The 20,907-nt window shown below is 44.7% G+C and overlaps 1 protein-coding gene across 1 annotated transcript in view; it reads left to right on the top strand.

The window, feature by feature from the left end:
- Positions 1–6,667, top strand: part of LOC139264148 (alpha-2,8-sialyltransferase 8F-like) — a 100,942-nt gene extending 94,275 nt beyond the window's left edge. Inside the window, exons 6-7 of the mRNA XM_070880234.1 lie at positions 2,860–2,949; positions 5,475–6,667. Of these exons, the coding sequence (XP_070736335.1) occupies positions 2,860–2,949; positions 5,475–5,934 (550 nt within the window). The 3' untranslated portion in view covers positions 5,935–6,667. The remainder of the gene's footprint in view (positions 1–2,859; positions 2,950–5,474) is intronic.
- Positions 6,668–20,907: the final 14,240 nt, after the last annotated feature.

Below are 20,907 nucleotides of genomic sequence, written 5' to 3'. Positions count from 1 at the left end.
AGGAAATGTTTCAGTGATTCTCATTTATATTACCATTCTCACACCGACCACTCGCTTGACTTCGGCCACAAGGCTTATGATAATAGGTAATGTAAGAGTAGGGGAGCACCCAGGAAACAATGATGGTAGCATAATTAGGTTGGATGTAAAAATGGAAAAGATGAGGAAACAGTGAAATATAAAGGTACTTGAAAAAAAGCTAATTGCAATGAGATAAAAAGAGAACTAGCCCAGATAATTTGGAAAAAAACATTGCTAATAAGATGCTAATTGCATAAAGAATGTTCATACAGGAGATAATTAGGTCCAGACTAGACATATTCAGACAAGAGGTAAAAGTGGGAGTTCCTTGAATGAGTACAGAAATTAAAATGCGACTTTAAAAAGAGGCATGTGACAAATCTAGGGCCAATAATTCAAAACAAAAGCAATCCAAATATAGAAACTAGAGAGGGGAAGCAAACACAGTGATTAGAAAGGCCAAGAGAAGGCATTAAAAAAGCTAATATAAAGGGGAAATAATAAAGGATTTTACAAACAAAAATAAATAAAAGAAGAATTAAAGAAAAGTTAGGGCCAATTGGAAATGAAAAAGGAACTCTTCTTTTGGAGAATGAAGGGATGACAGAGATAGCAGATGAGTGCTATGCCTTTGCTTTCACAGAAGACCGAGTAATATTAATGAATGGGTAGAAGAGGAAGATGTGAGCAATTAGATAGGATAACAATAGATCAGGAAGTATTACTGAAAACATTGCTAGAACTTAAAGTGAAAAAGGCACCAGGTCCTCATGACATGCATTCCAGAATACTAAGGGAAGTCCGAGAAGAAATAGGTTCTGCCGATATTCTGCCAAAAATCTTTAGATATGGAAGTTATTCCAGAGCATTGAAGGATTGCGAATGAAACATCATTGTTCAAAAGGGAGAAATGAATAAACCAGGTAACTATAGCCAGGTGGTGTATAGGAGGCTTGTTGATAAAATTAAGGAACATGGTATGATCTTATGTTTACTCTTCTTATAGCACTGGTAGATGGGAATTACCATCATCAAATTTAGAGGTAAGCATATGCCCCTTTCTTAAAGTGCATAACCAATAAAGACTGTAAATTAACCAAAATTAAAAGGAAACTTCACAAATTAAATTAGAATTCTATTTCCCAAGGTAATGATGCACTCCAGTCCCTCCGGTGCCATGATCCTATCCTCATGCCTCCAATAACACACAGTCCATTAGGTGTTATTACTGATGCTCTGTAATCACCCATGTAAATAGAATACATCATCAACAGCCTCAGAACATTGCAGAATCACTGCAAGCGGATTAACAAAATAAATGCGATATGAAAGGTTAAAATTTGCACCACTGGCAGGGCCTTAGATGTAACCAGCATTCGTTGCAAAACACCTATGATCTTCTGACATGCACTGGCTGCGTGCAAGTTCTTTTGGTGGTATAAGACCATGCAAAATTTACCCTAAGATGTTGTGCTCAAGAATGTGTGAAACAGGGCATTAAAAGTGCTAGTGAATCAGTCGAATAATTTGTTAAATCAAGATATTAAGGGAACATGTCCTTGGGAGAATAGTAATCTGAAAGGGAATATATAAATAAGAGAGAATATACATGTGATAATGAAAGAACAACACTTGTCAGAGGACAGCCAGGTGCTGAGGGCTTCTCTGAAACCATTGGTGCCCTGGAGGTGACACTCCAACTCTTTTTAAATACTGGCAATTAGAACATAAGAACATAAGAAATAGGAGCAGGAGTAGGCCATTTGGCCCCTCGAGCCTGCTCCGCCATTTAATAAGATCATGGCTGATCTGATCTTGGGCTCAGCTTCACTTCACTGCCTGCACACCATAACCTTTCACTCCTGTATCATTCAAAAAACTGTCCTTCTCCACCTTAAATATATTCAATGACCCAGCCTCCACAGCTCTCTGGGGCAGAGAATTCCACAGATTAACGACCCTCTGAGAGAAGAAATTCCTCCTCATCTCAGTTCTGAATGGGCGACTCCTTATTCTTAAACTATGCCCTCTAGTTCTAGAGTCCCCCACAAGAGGAAACATCCTCTCTGCATCTACCTTGTCAAGCTCCCTCAGTATCTGATATGTTTCAATAAGATCATCTCTCGTTCTTCTAAACTCCAATGAGTATAGGCCCAACCTGCTCAACCTTTCTTCATAAATCAACCCCTTCATCTCAGGAATCAACCTCGTGAACCTTCTCTGAACTGCCTCCTTAAATAAGGAGACTAAAACTGTACGCAATACTCTAGGTGTGGTCTCGCCAATACCCTATGCATTTGTAGCAGGACTTCCCTGCTTTTATACTTAAGTCAGCAACCAAAAAGCCTGTAAAATAACAAAAAAATCTTTTGAAGAAACCTTCATAAATCAAATTAAAATGTTGTTCCCGTTTGTGATGATGCACTCCAGTCCTTCCGTTATCGACCAGTCGCGGAAGGCATCGAGCGTATCGGTGGACATCACGTGCTCCATCTCCAGGGACACCCGGGCGCATACGTAGCCGCGGAAGAGAGGCAGGCATTGAAATGACACTACAGGTTGGAAACTGCCTCCACGTGTTGCAATCTAAGGATTAAAGTGGTGGGGTGATGTGAATGATGATGATGATTTTAATATCCAACAATGTTAGTTTATTGTAGAATAATTGTAATAGTGATCTACATGAGTTATCTTTACTGATCTGATGAACAAGGTGTGCTTTCGAATTTGTTCTGGTCATTTACTGCCTTGCACTGATGTCTGTCACAGTAGTGATATATTCATGTTATACATTATTAGTTTAAAAAGACAATATAATTGTTTACTTAATTATTACAGGTGTAATCTTCCCCCTATCATGGATTATATGGATGATGTGGGAATGAAAACAGATATTGTGACAGCCAATCCAAGTATCATTTCAAGGAGGTAATTATAAGAACATAAGAATATAAGAAATAGGAACAGGAGTAGGCCATATGGCCCCTCGAGCCTGATCCGCCATTTAATAAGATCACGGCTGATCTGATCATGGACTCAGGTCCATTTCCCTGCCTGCTCCCCATAACCCCTTATTGCCTTATCGTTTAAGAAACTGTCTATTTCTGTCTTAAATTTATTCAATGTCCCAACTTCCACAGCTCTCTGAGTCTGCGAATTCCACAGATTTACAACCCTCTGAGAGAATAAATTTCTCCTCATCTCAATTTTACATGGGCGGCCCCTTATTCTAAGATTATGCCCCCGAGCTCCAGTCTCCTCTATCAGTGGAAACATCCTCTCTGCATCCATCTCTTCAAGCCCCCTCATAATCTTATATGTTTCGATAAGGTTACCTCTCATTCTTCTGAATTCCAATGAGTAGAGGCCCAAACTACTCAACCTTTCCTCATAAGTCAACCCCCTCATCTCTGGAATCAACCTCGTGAACCTTCTCTGAACTGCCTCCAAAGCAAGTATATCCTTTTGTAAATATGGAAACCAAAACTGCACGCAGTATTCCAGGTGTGGTCTTCCCAATACTCTGTGTAACTGTAGCAAGACTTTCCTGCTTTTATACTCCATCCCCTTTGGAATAAAGGCCAAGATTCCATTGGCCTTCCTGATCACTTGCTGTACCTACATACTAACCTTTTGTGTTTCATGCACAAGTGCCCCCAGGTCTATTTGTATTTAATAACAAACCAGAAATAGGAGAGAGTAAAAGAAAAACTTGCATTTATATAGTGCCTTTCATGACAACCGGGTGTCTCAAAGCGCTTTATTGCCAATGAAGTACTTTTTGGAGTGTTGTTACTGTTGTAATGTAGGAATTTGCGCACAGCAAGCTCCCACACACAGCAATATGATAATGACCAGATAATCTATTTTTGTTATGTTGATTCATGGATAAATATTGGTAAGGACACCGGGGAAAACTACCCTGCTCTTCTTCAAAATAGTGCCATGGGATCTTTTATGTTCACCTGAGATAACAGGCAGGGCCTCGGTTTTATGACTCATCTGAAAGATGTCACCTCTGACAGCACAGTGCTCCCTCAGTACTGCACTGGAGTGTCAGCCTAGATTTTTGAGCTCAAATCCCTGGAGTGGGACTTAAGCCCACAAATTGTCTGACTCAGAGGGGAGAGGGCTACCCACTGAGCCACAGCTGACACTGCAGAGACAGAAAATGGGAAGAAGATAGGATAGGAGAAAAGAAGGTCTGTGTGAGAAGAAGTGAGCATAAGGTATGCTTTGCCGCTGAGATATCGCTTCATTTTCAGCAATTTTCCTTTTCCAATTTTCTCTTCAGCCTTTGCCTCCTGAAGGTATTGGGTGGGATTTTCCACTTTGGGGTCGAGTAACAATGGTGCAGGTCTTCTACCTACCCTTCTGACCTCTCTTTGACCCTGATCTACTTATTTGGTTTGTGGCTTGTTTGGCATGTAGGCCGGAATTTTACCAGCGCTGAGAGGGGGGGATCGAAGACTGGACAGGTGTTAAAATAGAAATATTGACAGTGAGTTGGGAGCCCACTGTCAACACCACCTGCACTCGTGTTTCCCATGTGTCAGGTCTGTCAGTGCTCAACAGACCCGACACCAAGCAGTGGGGGAGGTAATTTAGATTATAGTTAAAAGCCAATTAAACACCATTTGCCCAACACTTACCATTTTTTCATCCCTTTCACGAAGTTCACAGCGCTGAGGGATCACGTCAGATAAGTAGGTCGGGTGTTCCATCAGATTCCATTCTTCTGAACAGTTGACTGCTGCAAATATGGTATAAACGCTACCATTTCATAGATGTTCACTTTCTAATCTTCGAATCTGTAGCCTTGGAAGACACATTTGAGCTTTATGCAGGTTGGAAGTGTTTGGAGTAAACTTTCTATACACTGTCACATCCTTGGAATAACCTCTCTCACCATTGACAGATCGCTGCTGTCATCTCAACCTCACCTGCCAGCTACTGCATCAGTATCGATACCCTTGAAAATAATGCCTCCGATGTTGTGGTGGATCTGGAGGAAAGGAAAATAGAAACTAAAAGTATTACTTGTTGGGATTATGGAGATAGGGAACAGAGTGGAACGCTGTGTCTATATGGTCCTTTACAGAGATGCCAAAGTGACAGTGCTTGTTTTCAGTCTGGTACTGGCCATATGCAGCCAGCCTCGCCTTCTCCTATGTCAAGAGCAAAGTGTCTCCCAATGAGCTCCACGGCCTTCTCTGTGTGAGGAGTATAAAGTTGGGAATGTTGCCACCCCCTACCGACCAGAATCCCAGTCCTACCTCACCTGTGACATCGGCCCCGCCCAGCCATGAGCCCACCCCACCTGCCCACGATCCTGGCCCAGCTGCCCACGGCCCTCGCCTGGTGCTGCCGGACCCCAACCACAATCCAAACCGGCCCTGATAGAATCCCTGAATTTCAGGGTCTAAATGTAAAGAATATTGTTTATTTTACAGGTACCAAAGTCTGAATTTAAGGAGAAAACCTTTTGTGGACTATATATCTGCCTATAAAAATGCATTTATTCTGCTGCCTGCATTTTCTTATTCAATTAACACGTCACCTTCATTTAAAGTTTCTTACACTCTGCAAGATTTTGGAATGAAACAGAAGGCAATATTTTTAAATCCATCATACATGAAAACTGTCAGTCCATTCTGGAAAGGTAAAGGTGTTAAAGAGAAACGTCTTTCTAGCGGTTTCATTATATTAAGCGCAGCAATGGAGCTGTGTGAGGAAGTATGGGTGTATGGATTCTGGCCCTTCTCTAAAGATGTGCATGGAAACCAGTTCCACCATCATTACTATGACAATATGATGCCAGGTAAAATTCACTCAATGCCGAATGAATTCTACAAACTTCTGCAGCTTCACATGAAAGGCATTGTGAAACTGCACACCGATAAATGTGAATAAATATACGATTGATATACTGCAGGAGACAAACTTTATTAGTTTGTGAATCATAGTACAAAATGTATTTTTATTAATTGATGCATGTTATAAATTGTGTTATTGTGGTGATAATTGTGGAGAATGTTTTTGGATGATTCCGGTGAGACGAGGCTTGAGATGCTGATTCAGTTTTCACTGATGTCGGGAAGGATGTGAGAAAGGCCACAAATGAGGCCAGGACCCAGATATGCTGAGTCTCTGCCTTACGGCTGAATTCCACAATAGTCTTTTGGAGCCATAAACAAGGATTAAACAGGGTCACGGCTGGGGGCATGGACTCACTATGTTAAGGGACCTGGCATTGGGTAACCAGAGATACGCCTAGTGAGACATATCTTGTCAATACCTTTGAATGTGGGGCACATCTGGGGGTTCAAGGCTGTTATCGTGTTCTGAGTTCCTGAAGAGAAACCAAATTTTATTTTTTAATTAAATGCAGCCCCTTATAAATGGGACCACTGAGAGCCTTCTGTTTCCGAGGTGGAGACTCTTGACACCTCCCCCAGCCTGATACTTCCCAGCTACATCCATCCACCTTGGCTCCATATCCCTTAATACCTTTGTCTAGCAAAATCTATTGATCTCAGATTTATAATTATTATTTGAGCTAACATCTACTGCTTTTTGTGTGAGAGAGTTCCACACTTCTAGCACCCTTTGTGTGACGGAGTATTTCCTAACCTCTTCTGGCTGGCCTGACTCTGATTTTAAGGTTATGTTCCCTTGTCCCAGGCTTCCCCACCAGCAGAAAAGGTTTTTTATCTGCCGTAACAATTCCTCTCAAATCCTAAAAATTTCAATCAAGTCATCTTCTATATTCCAGGGAAAACAAGCCTAGTTTATGTAATCTCTCCTCATAATTTAACTGTTGGTGCCCTGGTAACATTCTGGTACAGCTATGGAGAGAACCCAAGCATGGGATTCGTTTCGGATTGTTCTAGCAAATGAAATGTGCCGAATGGCTAACTTGTCTCAGGGACTGGAAAAGTTAGATGCGGGAAGAATGTTTCCGATGTTGGAGAAGTCCAGAACCAGGGGATATAGTCTTAGGATAAGGGGTAGGCCATTTAAGACTGAGATGAAGAGAAACTTCTTCACTCAGAGAGTTGTTAACCTGTGGAATTCCCTGCCGCAGAGAGTTGATGATGCCAGTTCATTGGATATATTCAAGAGGGAGTTAGATATGGCCCTTACTGCTAAAGGGGTATGGAGAGAAAGCAGGAATGGGGTACTGAGGGAATGATCAGCCATGATCTTATTGAATGGCGGTGCAGGCTCGAAGGGCCGAATGGCCTACTCATGCACCTATTTTCTATGTTTCTATGTTTCTGCAATGTAACCTTCTGCTACTATGGTTTTATGGAGTGAGCAGAACCAACTGGATGGAGTGAGGGACATTGGATTGTGATGCCCAAACAAATGAAATGAAAAGGTGATCATATATTTGGTTACTGAACAATTTGATCTTGGTGTTTAATGTTAAAATGAAAAGAATTGTAAATATTATAAAATGGTAATTAAGAAGGTGCTAATTTATTGTTGGTTTTAGCAGACCTTGGTGAGGTATATGTAAACATTAAATTCCAAGTTATTTGAAGCCTATGTTTTATATTATCTTGTATATGGACCTAATATTCTCACTAAAAGTGTGAAAAGACAAAATTTAATGTAATTGCATCAGGACAATGTGCATAATAATCCCAGTGCATCAATACAACTCTGGACTGTGCAAATTGGAGAATTTTCCGTGGTCCAGATCCATGGGATCACTCTCGCCTGGTCCTATTCCGAGCTGACACAGGGTAGCCAACACATTCCTAGAAATTGCATTTCACCCACCTTGCGTTGTTACTTCAATGTTCCATTCTTGGTTTTCTCCTTTAGTGTCACTCCTCAATGACATTGGCCCCAAAATTCCCCCAGTATCCCACCAATCTCCTGCCATATCTCTGGAAGGAATCCCAGCGGAACCCCCCCAGGAAAACGGTGAATAATAGCTTGTGCTGAGTCTCTATAGATTCCAGGAGCTTCCTAACTGCTTTGTAAGCAGTGGAGCCCCTTACAAAGCTAATGGAAGAGCGAGAGGCTGGGACTCCTGCTCCTGAGCCTCAGTCAGGACTCAGTATAGTCATGGCAGGGAATATGTCGTGTGATTGGAGGCATAATGGCTGCAACAGGGTTTATGTGGACCCTATCTGTGGAGTCCTGGCCATGCACCCCAGAGGTGGTAAAGAAAATAATACAACACAACATTTAGGAACAGCTCCAAAAAATAAATATGTCCCTGTGGAATATTTGTCGCTGAGCCGTCAGGCATCAGTAAAGCGTTCACAGATGAGCTGCTGGCGCAAGGCTTGAGCAATCATTAAAGGAGCACGATGGCCCGCCCTCCTCTGACGTCGTGCTCTGGCCTCAGGCACTTGCATGGCTTCCTCATCCTCATCATTCTCCTCCTCCTCCTGCTCGTCACCTGCATCTTCCAAATCATTATCATCAGTCACTCCCACCACAGCTGGGTCTTCTTCTTCCACTATCAGCTGCTGCTGCCTCATGATGGCTACATTATGCAGCATGTAGCACACAACAGTGAACTGACCGACAATCTCAGGGGAGTATTGCAAGTAGTCTCCAGAATGGTCCAGGCATTGGAAATGCTGTCTCAAGATGGCAATGGTCCTCTCTATGATGCTGCGCGTCGCAATGTGCGACAGGTTGTACTGATGATCAGCTTCCATCCAGGTTACGCGTATGAGTGTCATGAGCCAGGTGGTGAGGCCGTACCCTTTGTCTCCCAGTAGCCAGCTCTGCCCTTCTGGCTGCTGCTCAAACATGGCAGATATAACGCTCTCGCATAGGATGAACGCATCATGGGTGCTGCCAGGGTATCTTGCATCGACTGACATGATGCAATGCATGTTGTCACACACATTCAAAGAGTGGAAGCCTTTTCTATTCCTGAACAGCTCAGCATCCTTCAAAGGTGCTCGCAATGCGATGTGGGTACAATCAATGCAGCCCTGTACCTTTGGGAAGCCAGCAATCCTTGAGAATCCCACAGCCCTGTCATAGATTTCTTGGGTGGTCATTGGGAACTTGATGACATCATTCCTCCGTGCATACAGTGCAGCCATGACCTGATGAATGGAGACATGTATTGCATGTTGAGAGATGGCGCACATATCCCCAGTTGTAGCTTGAAACAATCCCGAGGCATAGAAGGAACGTGCAGCTCTAACCTTCACTTCAACTGACAAAGCATTCCACCTGCCGCTTCTCAGCTGTAAGTCTGGTCTCAGCAACTCACAAATTTCACGGACAACTTCTCTGCGGAAACGCCACCTTCTGACACACTCTGCATCACTCATGTCCAGGTACGAATGCCTGACTCAAAATTGCCGAGGTGGGTAAGGCCTCCTGCCCAGCAGCCTATGGGCTCTGATGTTCCTGATGTGACGAGCTCTAATCAATTGTCTCCTATGTAGCACAATGATGCAGAACGCTCGCAAAAAATATAGCATTGATATTATTGCCCCCATAGTTAAAGTTAAACTTTCAAAGAAGGTCAAAATGGCAGGAAAGCAGGCAGCACAGCACAGGTTCGCAGTTCTCTCTCTCTCTCTCCCCCCCCAAGGTATGTATATGGACCGCACCCAAAGGTCTTTTCTCCTCCTCCCCCCCCTTGAGTCTTGTGACCTCCCTCTACTCTCTCCTCACCCCCCTTGAGTCTTGTGACCTCTCGCCCTCTCTCTCCCTCCCCGCTGCCCCGTCCTCCCCCCAACCTCTTTGTTTGCTTGCTGCAGCCTGTTGTAGACTGTCTGGTGATTTTGCTTCCTGCAGCCGCTGTGTGTGCTCTGCTGTCGGTAATTCAATCGTTCCTATCCCTATCCCTGGCCGAATGGTCTCCCGGTTCATTTTCATCCTGCACCTATCCCAGGCCGAGTGGCCTCCCGCACCGGCTGGCCCGCTGCCTTCCCTGGCCAAGTTTTCAGATGGAGGTAGGAATAAGTTCTATTTTTTATTTGTTATTGAATGCTTATTACTTTTTATATTTTGTTTAGTGCTTTGTAAGTCTTGGTGCTTTAGGTGCAGGTCCTCTCCACTTCCCTTCCCGCCCCTATCCCAGGCCGAATGGCCTCCGATGTACCTACCTGTGCTGATTTTTTAACTTTCTGCAAGGGTTTTCTGAAGTGGCCACATACGCTGGCCGAAGTAGATTTGGAGTAACTATTAGCTGGCCAAAGTGGCCTAAATGGCCAAAACTGGCATAGGTGGCTGGTCATGCCCTCGCTTGAGAAAAAAAACTAAACTAAAAAAAATCGTAACTAACCGGTGCAAATTGAATATGCAAAATGGGGATTTTTAAGATACTCCAGAAAAATCAAGTTGCTCCAAAAAAAATGGAGCAACGCCTGGCCAAAATTGAGCCCATAGTAAACATTGCTGATACTAGTTTTTTTAATCCAGATTTATTTAATTAACTGAATTTAAATTCAGCTGATATAGTGGCATTTCAACTTGTGTCTGCAGGCCATTAGTCCGGACCTCTGGCTTACTAGTCCAGTAAGATAACCTCCATGCCACCATTCCCAGTTGATATTCTAAGTGACTTGTTAACAGATTCTGGAATTTTCCCTACTACTGATCTCCGACAAACTGGTCGATAGTTCTCTGTTTCTCTCACCCTCTTTTGTTGAATAGCAGGGGTACAATTGCTAGCTTCCAGTCCGCAGGGACCATTTTAGAATCTGGGAAATTCTTGGAGATCAAAGCCAATCTCTATAGCCACCTCTTTTAAAACCCTAGGATGTAGGCCATCAGGTCCAGGGGATTTGTTGGCTTTTAGTCTCATTAATTTCTCCAGTACTATTTATTTACTAATATTAATTTCTTTATGTTTCTATTCTCACAAGGCCCTTGGTTCACCACTATTTCCAGAATATTCCAGAATTCCCTTCTTTTCGGATTTTGTACTCCACCTAAGCAGACAGACATTGATTTAACATTTTGTCTGAAAGACAGCATCTCTGACAATGTAGCACTCCTTTGGTGTCGGTGGACTTGAATCCAGAACCTTCTGATTCATGGGCAAGAGTGTTTTCAACTGTGCCAAGCTGCCAATTCATGCCATGTTAAAGGCCAAGCATTAGAAACTCGTGCAGAATTACAAGAGGGAGAGAATAAAATCTAAAAGTGAGTCCTAAACACTCGTTCATAACTGCTGTTAGTTCACAAAGATTTTAAAGTATCACTACAGAACTAGCTGGTACAGAGGAGTTTTCAGCTCCGCAGGCTGTGAGCAGCAGTCATTGTCAGGCATTTAGTAATTTGGCAGTAGATGGCTCAGGAGAGAGCATGACATGCAGAAAAAGTTAACCTTAGATTTTGGATCAACCAGAACTGAGTCTGCTACATTAGCATGATGGAGGACGAGTTTCTGATCAGACTTAGCACGGAGGCTTTGTCACATGATCTATGAAGATCTGCAAGAAGAATCAATGATCTGCACTTCAGATATGCAAACTGGATAGAGAGTTGACTGCATTTATTATGTTAAAGGTATTTAAAAAAAAACGAATTGGGGAACATTGCTTAGCTTTGATATCTGAAATTTCACACAATGGGAGTGACTGGGTGTGGTTTATCAGAAATGTGCTTAAAAACAAATTGAAATCGAGATATCAGTGTAAAAGAAAACTGGTGAGAATCATGCCAGCTATTTCAATTGTAATAATTAACATCCTAATCCAATAGTCTGATTAAAACTAGTAGAATTCTTTAATCGATGATAACAAAAATTGCAGAACAGTGACAACTCATGATAGCTTTTGCTCAGATCATTTCCATGAGTATCATTACTTAACCATAAAATCTGATTGACAACAAGCTGTTGTAGATTGAAGAATTTGAACATTAATTTAGTGTAAGCTGCTGAATGAATAGAACTAGTCTATAGGCATGATCATGCAGAAGGGGATACTTTTGATGAGACTTTATCTCCCAGCTCTGATTACATAAGTTAAATTGTTTCTTTAAAATGGTCGTAAATGAGAGTCTCCCAGCCAAAACCTGCAATGGCAGTGGTTCCCACAGAAAATCTGTTAGAATATCTTCTGGCTGTACTGAAGGTGACACTATTTTTAGTGGATTCGTGGAGCTGTGGTTGGTTCTTTTACTGACTGAAGCAGTATTCATGAGACTGTTCCTGAAAGGTCACTGGAGAGTGCTTTCTAATGCAGATTGGACAGATGACATAACTTCCTACCTGACTGAGATAGGTACAAATATGGTTGTGACTGCATGCATGAGACGCACCCACCCCATCAACTGAGATTACATAGGTAATGATGGAAGTGGATTTTGAGGTCAGGGGTGAATGAACGGTGCCAGCTGTTCATTATACTTGCACATATCCACAGGAATTCGACAGTTTAATTAAAACAAAGCATCGAGGCGGGTGTTGACTCAATGTGATTTCTGCCCAGTGCTCTGATTGTCAAAGTGAAGACATATCTATGGGGTTTTGCACAGGAACTTGAGAGCCAAAAATTGCAGCCCATTCTACAGAGTGTAAACAGGGCAAGCAACTGTGTATCTCAACCAATCAGATTAAAAAATCAGAACTAGGACGTGTAAGTTGGAATATGGAATTTAATGTCAAATCACATACACCAAGCAAAATAAAAAGAGGGAAAGATGAGATAAAAGACAATATAAAAAATTATTTGCTCTCTTTTAAATCTCCCAATAATTAAAATCTGAAGGATTGAGTCTGCACAGTTGTAAAAGTTAATTTTCAGTGCCAGAAAAGTTGGTTGGCAGTAATTAAGACCGTTAAAAGGGTACTTAGACTGGAATGGACAAGCCCTAACTTTCTGGCGCGTTTAGTCCGTATCTGAGGCAAGTACAGCAACTTCACTCAGTTCAATGTATTTCAATAGTGAGTCAGACAGCAAGATGCCATTTTTGGAAAGCTTTTGGAGGAGCAGGGCATCTCGGACAGCAACTTCCTGATTTCTGCATTTAACTGCGCATGTGCAGTTATTAAGTTGCTGCCCGATTTCCACGAAAATAACGGTGAGAACTGTTGTTTCTACAGCAAAATCCAGCACATTATCTTTCAATAAGGTAAAGTAGTAGATGTCAGGATCTACTTGCTTTGGTTTTACTGGCTTGATGATCTCCTGTCTAAAGAAATGAAGGAAACAGTCTTCAGTTACAGGAACTCCCTTATCCTTTTGACCGAAGTTCCTCTTTTCCGTTTGCATAAAGTGCTTACAACTTTAATGGAATCACCATATGTAGGGTAATAATAGATTCAAATGTTTTATGGTAACATTGTACTTAAGTTTGATATTTGACATGCCTCTCTGGGGAGCAAGTACAGTATTGATCTGTTGGCTACTTTTGTCGAATTGTGCCCCCTACAGTCTGTTTTATAGAACGGGCTTCTGCAATGTTTTATAGAACCGAACCAATCTGAACCTATCAGAATAGCAGATGGCGCTGCAGGTGAACAGCATGTCTTCCTTCATTGAACAAATACTGAGCGTGGCGTTTATATATGGTGTACATCTGAAAATAAAAAAGAATTCTGAAGATAAACACAACTAAAGTGGAAGCAACACCTCTTTGCACGATCAGTAGAGTTTCCACGAGTTGTATCTGCGCAATTTGGCGGAATCGAAAGTACCAGTGCAAAACATCGAGGAATTTTAAAAGGAATTTTAAAAGTTTGTGTTGTCTGCAATCTTTTAAACAGTTCAGGCACCGCGCATAAAACATGCCACACCTTCAAGTCAATTTGTGAGTTTCCACCGATTGCACTAGTTCAGGAAGGCTTTTCAAATTGCATTCATTTTCTTGGGTGTACAGACACTAGTAGGCAAGATGTAAACATTTCGTTTCATATCAAAATATATTTAATTTTACTAAAACCAACTAGTGTACACTAATGAAATTATTAAATGGTTCAGTATAGTTTTTAAGTCATTTTCATCTCTGGTTACTCACAGGTGGAGGACTGGACACCATTATTAAACCAACAACAACTTGTATTTATATAGCGCCTTTAATGTAGTGAAGCATCCCAAGGCACTTCACAGGAGTATTATGAGAAATTAAGGCATGTGACTAAAAGCTTGGTCGAAGAGGTAAGTTTTAAGGAGTGTCTTGAAGAAGGAAAGGGAGGCAAAGAGGCAGAAAGGTTTAGGCAGGGAATTCCAGAGCTCAAGGCCTAGGTAACAGAAGACATGGCCACCAACGGTTGAGCGATTTAAAATCAGGGATGCTCAAGAGGGCCGAATTAGAGGAGCGCAGACAACTCCATGGGGTGGGGTTGGGGTGCGGCGGGGAGGATTGTGGGGCTGGAGGAGATTAGAGATAGGAAAGGGCTTTGAAAACCAGGATGAGAATTTTGAAATCAAGGCACTGCTTAACCAGGAGCCAATGCAGGTCAGCGAGCACAGGGGGCCCAGAAGAGCCGAGGGCCCAGGGGCAGCATGGGCCAGCCCACACTGCGAAATGTGTGCGCACTAGGTCCGTGCAGCAGAGCAGGTCTCCAGTCGTCCTGGTTAACTCTTGACACTTGTAAGGGGAGCTTGGGGTATGGGTTCGAATCCACACTCCCCTGGGGTTCTGTACATGCGACTTATGAGGATGGGTGAGTGATGAGGCACCAGACACAGTGGGTAAGTGTATAAAATTGCTAATGTTGTTTATTTAGAATAGTAAATAGGAAGAGGTCATAAATAGCAGTAATGGCACAATCTCACTCAACGCACGAAAAATCTCGCAACAGGGAAGGGGAAAATAAGAGGTTAAAACATTTCACTCACACACAACCACACCTCCCACTTTCACCCTTCTTACCAATTCCTATCCTAAATTGAGTCTGTGAGGAGGTTTGGGCTATACGCACAATCCTATCATCTCCGGAGTTCTGGGGGCACTTATTTCAGCTCGGGGTCCCTCTGAGGTGGGTTTTACGTTGTTGGTCGGTTCCTCCTCGATGTTGCGTTGGTTTCTTCTCTTTGCATTTCGGTTGGCTCCTAAGCAAAAAGCTGCTGGAGTTAAGCACACCTTCCCCAGAGCGAGGGCCCTGTGAAAAGCTGACTCCACTCCCAAAAGCTGACTCCAACCTCCAACCTCTGGTTGGTTTCCTTGCTCAGCTCAGCTGTGGGAAGTCACTGCCACTGCCTGCTGGTTTTCAGTCTCGGTGGCTTCATCTGCGGAACTGCTGCTTCTTCCTCTGGTGGAGTGAGAGCGAGAGGGAGAGAGAGCTCTTTCTGGATACAAGCTGCAAGCTACCAGCTGCAAGCTCCAAGCTCTCCAACTGCTTCCACACCCTGCTGCTTCTACACTCCCGGTGGTTCTGTAGGTCCTATAACCAATTTAGTTCTGGCCTTTTCGCGCAAAAACTCAGTTGGTGGTCCATTGTGTAAGTTTGGGCAGGGAGATAGCTTTGAATATTTAATCAGAAGATGTCACAGGTACAGATAGGTGTGAGGACAGGGGTATTGTTTCAGTGCACATTGGTGCCTAAAAGTCTGCTGGTCCTTTGTTACAGTCCTGGGAGTCAATTGGTTTGGGCCTCCCCTTTAATGGGCCATTACTGCAGTGATTGTCCACTGTCCATATTAATTAGGTAGATGATGGTCCACATTCATTAGGGGTGAGTCATATTTTCAAACTGGGCCGGGTAGTCCCTATTGGTTGAGGATTTCCCCGCTTCAGGCCCAACTCGACCCCTGATTGACCTGCCAGAATGCACTTTTCCTCCATTGGCCAGTGCCAGACTCCACAATATCTGTATCTGCCCACACGTTTCCCAGCCTGCCTGGTCTGAGGGTTTGGTGGCCAAAAATGTTCATTTAAAATGAATAGAACGATCCCATGTTAGTTTTCTTGTCCTTAGGGTGTTTCAATAAAATGCGGCCGTGGATTTTAGAACCTTACACACTGGATAAAGGCCTAGCTCTGTCAAGCCCGTGTGGTGGCTGATGTGCTACGGTCACCACATGTTAAAAAAAATCCACGCGCAGGCATCTTCCACCCCTGGAGTTCAGGACTAGAATATCTGGTCCTTTATTGAAACATCTGCGAACTCATCCCTATTTGTGTGGAAGCAAGTCATCCTCATTTGAAGGACCGCCTACAATGACTATCAGAGGTAATGAACATCACCATTGCCCTCAACAATTCTGTTGCAAGGACTTTCTAGGCACCTAAAAGGAACATGTAGCAGCATCGCAGCTGCTGAGACATAAGACAAGGTTGGACAGTTTTACCACTTGATAACTTCCACAAGGTACAGGGCCTCTCGAACATTGCCTGGCATTCGTGCACCTGTCAACAACCCTAAGGTAAATGTAAATAAGGAGAGATATTGTTCGATCACTAAAATTTATGAGCCTAACCTAAAGATAATGCGCGACAATGCACACTTCCTGAGAAGGTCTGAAGCAATTCTCTTTCATGGAGAATGTAAGACAGAAGGCTTAATTCTGAGGGTTATGGGCCGGAATCTTTACCTTGGAGTCAGGTTGTTTGAATACGGGCTGCGAAGTAAAAAAAGAGTAATCTTGGAGGGGCGGCAACAATTGCATGAGGCTCTGACAGCTGTTGCAGCTGCGATGTGTGCAACTGTACAGCAAATGGAGAAGTCCATCTCCAACATGAGCACCACCATCTCGCAGACGATGGTGACAATGTGCTGCTCCATGGAAAGGATGGCCATCTGCATGGAGCAGCAAATGTGCCAGTCACATGAGAACATGCTTGCTGTGAACAACAGATTGAAGACATTCATTGACCTCATCTTGAGGAGGGATATCAATGTACACTTGGGCGTTCATCGCCATACTGATGTTCACCAAGGTGCTCTCCAGCTCCATGCTAGCAGGGAAGTGCAGGTGGCCCTTGAGAGGGATGAGGGTGAGAGGGAACATGGAAGTGGGGGCTCTTTTCAAAGCACCCCCGCTTCTCCCCCATTGCCTCCCACTTAGTCAGAGCCCCATGTGCTTCCTCGGATCCCAATGGATGAGTCTGCCCTTGCTCAGTTGTAGGAGGAGTAGTCTTTGGTGCCCTCACAGGCTCCAAAACCCAAAGGACATCTGCCAAAGGCGTCTAAGCAGTCGCCACAGGAATGTGAGCAGCCTCCTCTACCTCTGCTGAAACCACAGTGGTTGCACCTTGTAGAAGCACGCGTGAATGAAAAAAGACATAAGGGTGGTAAATTGTGGTTCTAATGCTATCCGTTAATGCTGGAGAGGGGCGACTAATGGGCGACTAAGTGCTTACCATCGGCGGGGATCGGGTTCCTTGGCTCCCGGGAAATTTAGTTGTGGGGGCGGAAGCAAGAGGTACCGCTGCACGCTCTGCCACCACCCACGTGGTGATATCATTGAGCATGCAATGCCCCCTTGCCACCATGGCTGCGAAAGTAGGTAAGTACTTGGAAAAGCTGTCGGGACATCGGGGATCCCGGGGCGGTAACATCCAGAGATCAAGTTAAGTGGTTATTGATACACTCATAATAAAGGATGAAACTGAGTACTATGAACAATGAGCAAGTGTGACCTTAGCTCCTTTAATAAGACTCCAGAGTGCAGGTACCTCGTGGGTGGCCTGCTTATATACCATGCTCCCAAGGGATGCTGAGATCCCTTGGGACTCCAACAGGTGGGCCCTCTGGTGGTGGTGTGATACAGGTTGAAAAGGGTTAAATACATAACATCACTCCCTCGTAAAGTTAATCGTACACTTATTTACAGGGTGAGACAATCTGGGGCTTTTCACTCCCTTGTCGATCGTCTCGGTACAAATGTGGGCTGCTGGGCAGCCGGCCTTGCCAGGCTGCTGGGGATGGTGAGTTCGTCTTTGTGGTCAGCCATGATGTCAGTTGTGTGTGTGTTGGAGGGTCAAAGTTGGTGGTGTCTTCTTCGGGTTGTTCATAGCTGTTGGTGAACCGCAATTTGATTTGGTCCAAATGTTTTCTGCACGTTAGTCCAAATTGGCCAATTTGACCTGAAACACCCTACTCCCCTCTTTGGCTATGACCGTGCCAGCGAGCCATTAGGGACCATGTCCATAATTGAGTACAAACACAGGGTCATTGACCTCAATATCGCGTGACAAATTTGCACGGTCATGGTACATACATTGTTGATGCCGCATGCCCTCCACGTGATCATGGAGATCAGGGTGAACAAGAGAGAGCCTTGTTTTGAGCACCCTTTTCATGAGCAGCTCGGTTTGGGGAACCCCGGTGAGTGAGTGGGGTCTGGTGCGGTAGCTGAGCAGCACTCGGGACAGTTGGGTCTACAAGGAGCCTTCCGTATGCATTTCAAGCTTTGCTTGATGGTCTGAACTGCCCGTTCTGCCTGGCCATTGGATGCGGGCCTGAACGGGGCAGATGTGACGTGCTTGATCCCATTGCGGGTCATGAATTCCTTCAAGTTAGCACTGGTGAAGCACGGCCCATTGTCACTGACTAGAACATCTGGCAGACTGTGCATGGCAAACATGGCCCATAGGCTTTCGATGGTGGCCGTGGACGTGCTTACAGACATTATTGCACATTCAATCCATTTTGAATAAGCATCCATGACAACCAAGAACATTTTGCCTTGAAATGGGCCCGCATAGTCCACGTGGATCCTCGACCACGACCACAAACTTAGCGGTGCCTCTCTGGGTGCATTACTCAGCTGAGAGCAAGTATTGCACTGGCGCACGAATGACTAAATCTGAGTCAATGCCGGGTCACCACACATGGGATCTGGCTATGGCTTTCATCATTACAATGCCTGGGTGGGTGCTGTGCAACTCACAAATGAGCGTATCTCTGCCTTTCTCTGGCAAGACCATGTGATTACCCCACAACAGGGAGTCCGCCTGCAAGGACATTTCATCTTTGCACCTGTGGAACGGCTTAATCGCCTCCTGCATCTCCGCTGGGACGCTGAACCAGCTCCCATGGAGGACACAGTTTTTTACCAAGGACAGCAAAGGATTCTGGCTGGTCCAGGTCCTGATTGGGCGAGCCGTAACGGGTGACTTTTCGTTTTCGAATGCCTCCATTACCATGAGCTAGTCCGCAGGCTGTGCCATTTCCACCCCGGTGGTGGGCAATGGTAGCCGACTGAGAGCATCTGCGCAGTTCTCTGTGCCCGGTCTGTGGCGGATTACATAGTTGTATGCCAACAGCGTGACTGCCCATCTTTGGATGCGGGCAGAGGCATTGGTGTTAATCCCTTTGCTCTCAGAGAACAGCGATATGAGCGGCTTGTGGTCAGTTTCAAGCTCAAACTTGAGGCCAAATAAGTACTGGTGCATTTTTTTACCCCATAAATGCACACGAGAGCCTCTTTTTCAATCATGCTGTAGGCCCTTCGGCCTTGGACAAACTCCTGGACGCATAAGCGACCGGTTGCAAAATCTCCGATTCGTTAGCCTGTTGTAACACACACCTGACCCCGTATGATGACGCATCGCAAGCTAGCACTAATCGTTGACACGGGTTATACAGGACAAGCAGTTTGTTTGAACGCAGCAGATTTCTGGCTTTCTCAAAAGCAGCCTCTTGTGAATTACCCCAGACCCAGTCGTCTCCCTTGCGCAGTAGCACATGTAGCGGTTCCAGCAGGGTGATTAACCCAGGTAGGAAATTACCAAAATAGTTAAGAAGTCCCAGGAATGACCGCAACTCCGTCACATTCTGTGGTCTCAGCGCATTCTTGCTGGCCTCCGTCTTGGCGTCGATGGGTCTGATGCCGTCTGCTGCGATTGTTCTTCCCAAGAACTCGACCTCCGGCGCCAGGAAAACACACTTCGAGCGTTTCAACCTGAGTCCTAAGCGATCCAACCGACTCAGAACTTCTTCCAGATTCTTCAAGTGCTCAGTGGTGCTCGACCTGTAACCAGTATGTCATCCTGGAAAACCACGGTGCGAGGAACCGGCTTTAGCAGACTCTCCATGTTCCGTTGGAAGATTGCCGCGGCTGACCAAATCCCGAACGGGCATCTGTTATAGATGAACAGACCTTTGTGTGTGTTGATGCAGGTGAGGCCTTTCGAAGACTCCGCCAGCTCCTGCGTCATGGAGGCCGAGGTCAGGTCCAACTTGGTGAACGTCTTCCCTCCAGCCAGGGTCACAAATAGGTCGTCTGCCTTGGGTAGCGGGTACTGGTCCTGTAGCGAAAAACGGTTAATCGTTATTTATAATCCCCACAAATTCTTACTGTGCCGTCCTCTTTAAGTACCGGGACAATCGGGCTGGCCCACTCATTGAATTCCACTAGCGCAATGATGCCTTCTCACTGCAGCCTGTCCAGCTCAATTTCCACTTTCACAGGCATCATATATGGTACTGGCCGTGCCTTGTGGTGGATGGGTCGCGTAACGGGAACCAAATGGATCTGCACTTTCACCCCCAAGAAGCTTCCAATGTCTGGCTCAAACAACGATGGAAATCTGATCAAAACCTGGGCACAAGAGGTGTTGTCGATGGACAAAAGCGCTTGGATGTCGTCCCAGTTCCAGCGGATTTTTCCCAGCCAGCTTCTGCCAAACAGTGTGGGGCCATTCCCTGGCACAATTCACAGCGGGAGTTCGTGTACTGCTCCATCATAGGAGACTTCTGCACTGCCAATTACAGGGATTAGTTCTTTGGTGTAGGTCCTTAGATGGTGTGAATGGGGCTGAGCTTGGGCCTGTGTGCCTTGTTGCACCACAGCCTGCCGAAGGCCTTTTTATTGATTATGGACTGACTCGCACCCGTGTCCAGTTCCATCGATACTGGAATTCCGTTCAGTTTAACTTTCAACATTATTGGTGGACATTTTGTGGTGAATGTGTGTACCCCGTACACTTCTGCCTCCTCGGTACGAGTCGCCAATTCAGCGTGATCTTCCTCTGCAACGTGGTGGTTTGCAG

Source organism: Pristiophorus japonicus, chromosome 5 (assembly GCF_044704955.1).
Source record: "Pristiophorus japonicus isolate sPriJap1 chromosome 5, sPriJap1.hap1, whole genome shotgun sequence".
NCBI classification, from domain to species: Eukaryota; Metazoa; Chordata; class Chondrichthyes; family Pristiophoridae; genus Pristiophorus; species Pristiophorus japonicus.
This window is presented reverse-complemented; position numbering and strand designations above follow the sequence as displayed.